Source organism: Theobroma cacao, chromosome 6, assembly GCF_000208745.1.
Source record: "Theobroma cacao cultivar B97-61/B2 chromosome 6, Criollo_cocoa_genome_V2, whole genome shotgun sequence".
Classification (NCBI taxonomy): Eukaryota; Viridiplantae; Streptophyta; class Magnoliopsida; order Malvales; family Malvaceae; genus Theobroma; species Theobroma cacao.
This window is the reverse complement of record NC_030855.1, coordinates 21,603,471-21,608,541: the sequence shown is the minus strand read 5'-3', so window position 1 is coordinate 21,608,541 and position 5,071 is coordinate 21,603,471. Positions and strand designations below refer to the sequence as shown.

At 36.6% G+C, this 5,071-nt stretch overlaps 1 protein-coding gene across 2 annotated transcripts; it reads left to right on the top strand.

The window, feature by feature from the left end:
* On the top strand, positions 603 to 5,071 carry LOC18596442 (titin homolog). 2 transcript variants are annotated; one of them, XM_018122910.1, is made up of 7 exons: positions 604 to 1,160; positions 1,777 to 1,948; positions 2,320 to 2,741; positions 2,841 to 2,991; positions 3,636 to 4,083; positions 4,188 to 4,269; positions 4,657 to 5,071. In XM_018122910.1, the coding sequence occupies exons 1-7, from the start codon at positions 1,131 to 1,133 to the stop codon at positions 4,861 to 4,863; spliced, it is 1,512 nt and encodes a 503-aa protein (XP_017978399.1). In that variant the 5' UTR covers positions 604 to 1,130; the 3' UTR covers positions 4,864 to 5,071. The 2 variants fall into 2 exon arrangements, with proteins under 2 accessions (XP_017978398.1, XP_017978399.1); XM_018122909.1 differs by having other exon boundaries at positions 603 to 1,160; positions 2,320 to 2,991.

Here is a 5,071-nt window from a genome sequence, read left to right as displayed (position 1 = left end):
TATAAATTTTAAAATTCATAATAATTAATTTGATATTATTAAATTTAAAAAATATAATTACTCAATTTATAGAAATTATTATATAAAAAATAAATTTATTATCTTAATAAAATATAAAAGAACTAATTACTTAATTTGACCGTATTATTCACTTATGGATAATACTTACATTTTTGTGTGCAAAACGTGGGTAATAAATAAGGGGTAGAAAATCTTAATTGGACTCTAACAATAAATGTTGTTATCCACGTTGGTCAAACATTGGAATAGTGAGGACCACCCAACCAGTCAAATTTTCCAGGTCATTAATTACTAAAGAAAGAACATAAATTAAATGATTAGACTTGATTGATCTGGCATTATTATCATTTCAGATTTTACTACTTAATTCAAATGTGCTGTTCTGTAAACATTTAAACATAGTTAATCCTCAAAACAGTGAATAAAAAAAAAAGGGAAGAAAGTGTAATAATAATGGAGTTTCCATCCTATACTTGCAAATTTTGTGAATGATTGATAATGACCCAATTGCTGCTTTAGAAGGCAATGGGCAGTTACTATTCAATGCAAAATAAAATTCCACTTTTTCATCATTGCAGTTCTTGAAAAGGTTCGAGGCCTTGGGGTCTTCATCATTTCTATACTTTCCGTTGTCTTTTGTCGAAGAAAAGAAGAACCCAGTTCTTAGTACCCACTAATTGAAAGAATTACTATAAAAGAAATCGTTTTTGTATTAATCGGCGATTCCTCGGGCTAGCTTTGTGTTCAAAGGTTGAACTTCTTCTTAGCGCCGAGCAAGAGTTCCCATAGGTCGGCCCACCCTGATACGGCCACGTCAGAGGACCCCCATGAAGTGATGACGTGGCGAGATCAGAAAGGGGGAAGGAGTAGAAGGTTGTAATGGAGAGAGGTGAGAAGAAGCGAGGATCCATTATTTGAACAGTGGTCACATTCGTATACACTTGTCGGCTACAAAACACTCAAAGCACAGAGACTGTCATGGTTTTTTTTCTCTCTCTCTGCTTGTTTAACTTAGAAAGTTAGAAACTCTACAGTGAGAGAACGAAAGGAAACAGAGCTCGTTTGGAGCCTTATTAGAGTTAAAGAAGGAAAGAGAGGAGAGAAATCTAATGGAGTACGAGAGAATAGACAAAGTTCAGGTAAGCCATTATTTTTTTGTTGTTTGAGCTTTTGTAATCTAACGGGGTTTAGAAATTTTGGTTTATGAATTGTTAATGGCAACTTTGTTTTAGAAAGGGAGTTAAAATGTGAAATGAAAAAAAGAAACTTGGCTTTCGGCGGTGATTGGTTTTTGTTTTGATCTGGTTTTAGACAAATTTTGAAGTTCAAAGTTTTTGTTGAATTAAAAGTGAGGCCAAACAATTTATTGGTATTGGGTTGATTTTTTCTTTCTTCCTTTTTTGCTAAAGATGGAGGCTTTGAAGATGATGGGAAATTGGGAATTGGTTGTCCTCACTTGTTTTATGCAGGAAGTTGAATGATTTTGATTTTGATTTTATTTTTTAAAGTGGGCTGTGATGGGAAGGTTTAATTTGTTTGTATTACATTTTCTCTTTATTGATGGATGCTAGGCAATAGAAAGGGATCATGATCTTTTTTCTCGTATTTAATCGAAAGTTTAATATGGGCGTAGGAAAATGACTTTGGTAAACTGACTGTACGTAAAGGGAAGCTTTCTTTTTATCATTTGAAGCTGTGGATTACAGTTTCTTTCTTTTCTTTCCTTTGAAATCTCTTTTGTGATCTATATTGCAGAGCGGTATCTCTATTTCACCAAGTAAATTGAGGATGAAGCTGATGGGTCCTCTTCATAGAAAGAAGGATGGATCAAACAGCAACTCTTCAAGGACATCTCCTTCTAGGATTGAGGATGCTGAGTTTGTCAACAGTCTATTAGCCTCTAAGAGTGGAGAGTTTTATGAGGAAGGTTTGTTAGTCTCTCTCCTTTTTTTTATTATTATTACCTTTATATTGGTCTTCTTCTGTGCTGTAAAGCTAGTAATTTCTTTTTTTTTCTTTGCCCTTAATGATGCTAGTAGCTAAGCTTCAGAAAATTTTTTATCTGGGTAGAACTCTGCTACTCTTGAAGCTCTTATCGCCTGAAATTAGATGCGCTTTTAACATGTTGTTTTAAGTTTTTTTCATTTTTTTTTTGTTGAAACATAAATTTGAATAGTAGCTCTAACACGGCTAAATATGATTCCATTTGCTTCTTGGCCTGGATTTAGACAGGGAGCAGATGCAAAGTGTTTTATCTAAATCTGCATCATGATTTATACATATTTGATTGAATCACAGTTCCCAGCTTAGATGTTGCACCTGTCAAAATATCCAATGAGACAGTGTTGGATTCCAGCCTAAACGATCAAATTTCTAGCCAACCAAAGGAGTCACTGCCTAGGGAGAGCATCGATGTGGGTCGTTCTAAGTTGCAGCAATTCTCAAAGAGTGATAATGGTAATTCTAGTGCAATTCATCCAATAAGGACCATAGAAGATGAAAATCTTGATTATGATAGTAATGCTAGTTCATCAAGCTTTGAGTTTCACAAAGGGGAGAGAGCACTTCCTAATTCCATGACAAGGTCATACTCAAGACCTATGTCATCTAAGTGGAATGATGCAGAGAAATGGATAATGAACAGGCAAAATTTGCAAGCTACCTATGCTAAGAAGAATGCATTTAACAACCAAGCTAATCGCTTTCACATGACAAATATGGTGAGAGTTGCTCCAGAATCTGCAAATTATGATCAGAGGTCAGCTGTTAATCGCATAGCTGACACTAAGAGGGTAGATTTCTGTCAATCTGCTGTGCAGATGCCTTTCGAGAAGTTCTCTTTTATTCCTGCTGGAGCTCATCCAATTTCAGCTCAAGCGTGTGGAGGAAATCTGTCAAGTGATCAGTATCCTCACAGTAAGGACTTGAGAGAAGTGGCTCAGAGGGAAAGTTCAGCAGAAGATACTACAGGTAAATTTGCTCATTGAGCTTTTATCACTTTGCTGCTGCATTTTTACTGATGCACTGCACATCCAGGTTGATATTTAGTATACTGTACCATTGGACCAATGTAATGAGCACTTGCACTATAATGTGATTAAGAACATTGAATGTTGATCCGCATGCAACAGATTTGAGTCATGGGGCTGAGCAACTGCTTCTTCCAGTCTGCTTGTCTCCAAATGGATGCTATGTTTCATGCTGGAATTCATTTGATGGAGCAGAATTTTATGCATTTGCAATCTTTGACTGAAGGGTTTGTGGGTTAAGCCATAATATAATTACATGTGCATTTGATGATTTCTATATGGGCCCTGAAACCATCTTGATGGTCAGCTAACCCTGTAGGGAGCACAAATAGGAATTTCCAGCTCCTTTATAAGATGAAATTTTTTTTTGGGAATTTGTAGAGTTTGGTTTTTCTGCTGTCACAACATTGCCCAGTTTTTTCTTTTTCTTTTTAAATTTTGGACAAAAGTTGCAATATTATTTTCTTTTCATTATACCCCTCCATATGGCCTGAAGCTTTTTTTATCTTCTTTAGTTCACAATTCATTTCTTGCAGTTATTTATTCTTTAGTCTATATCTCATACCTGAAGATTTGACCTTGCAGTTGTACCTGCAATAAGATCAGTTTCTATGAGAGATATGGGAACAGAAATGACCCCTGTTACAAGTCAAGAGCCTTCTAGGACAGCTACACCTGCAGGGGCAACAACCCCACTCCGAAGCCCAACATCTTCAATTCCATCAACTCCCCGTAGAGGGGAACCAACATCAACGCCTTTGGACCACACTACAGATGATGAGTCACAGCGTCCCACTAATAATCGCAAGAAAGAGTTGTCTGAGCAAGAATTGAAGCTCAAGACAAGAAGAGAGATTGTAGCCCTTGGTGTCCAGCTTGGCAAGATGAATATCGCTGCTTGGGCAAGCAAAGATGAGAAGGAAAACAATACATCTTCAGTTGAAACCAGTAATACAGAGGAGCCTGAACAGATTGAATATGAAAAGCGAGCAGCAGCATGGGAGGAAGCTGAAAAGTCTAGGCATACAGCAAGGTTCTCATATGACCCAATACTTCGCCAATTTGTTCAGTATTGTATGCTCATAAAATTATGTCCTATCTTTTTACTTTTGCTGAATGCATATCTCAATTTATTAGGTATAAACGTGAAGAGATCAAAATTCAAGCATGGGAGAGTCAGCAGAGAGCAAAACTAGAAGCAGAGATGCGGAGAATAGAGGTATGTAAATCCCTTTTTGACGCATACTCAAAAGTAATTCTTATTATGAAAATTTAAAGAGTACTGAGCTCTTCTTTGATGGTAATTGGTTACGTAAAAGCTCAGTGAGAAAGAGAGTGAACCTGGATAAAAAATTAGTAGGAAAGAGACTTATGTTAATCTTATACTCAAATCTCTAACACAATTCAGTGGAAATGAACCTTGCGAAATGGTTTGGTTTTAGGTGGAGATAATGCAGTTAACTGAATTAAGTGCCATTACAAAATCTGTAAACATTTGACTTGAGCCTTTGTTTAACCAGAAAGATTGCAATCCGAAAAGATCATTTATGTGGCCATGTGCTGAGCTATAAGTGCTGGTAATAATTGTAAGTCTGTCGCTTTTCAGGCGAAAGTAGAGCAAATGAGAGCCCAAGCTCAAGCAAAGATGGTGAAGAAGATTGCTATGGCTAGGCAAAGATCAGAAGAAAAACGAGCTGCAGCTGAAGCCAGAAAAAATCGAGAAGCTGAAAGGACTGCTGCTCAAGCAGAATACATTCGGCAGACAGGAAGAATGCCATCATCCCATTACATCTGTTGTGGCTGGTTGTCATAATATAGTAAACAATGAATAAAAGTAAAATTGCTCATACACTCCTTGAGCCCCCAAGTAGCAAATCTCATGTCCTCTGTCTTGAGCTTTAGTGATGGTCCAAGAGTGTTGTATTTAATAGCGTGGCCTCAGTTTTTATTGTTGTTAAATGAAAGATAAAATGAATACTGCAATCGATGCAATTAATGTTAATGCCAATAGTATTTTCACA

Bases quoted from the DNA above. Each gene is read 5' to 3' on its own strand.
- LOC18596442 (XM_018122909.1), top strand. From the start codon at position 1,131: ATGGAGTACGAGAGAATAGACAAAGTTCAG. The intron at 1,161-1,776 runs GTAAGCCATTAT...TCTATATTGCAG, and splicing joins AGAGAATAGACAAAGTTCAG to AGCGGTATCTCTATTTCACC. The intron at 4,084-4,187 runs GTTCTCATATGA...TCAATTTATTAG, and splicing joins AAGTCTAGGCATACAGCAAG to GTATAAACGTGAAGAGATCA.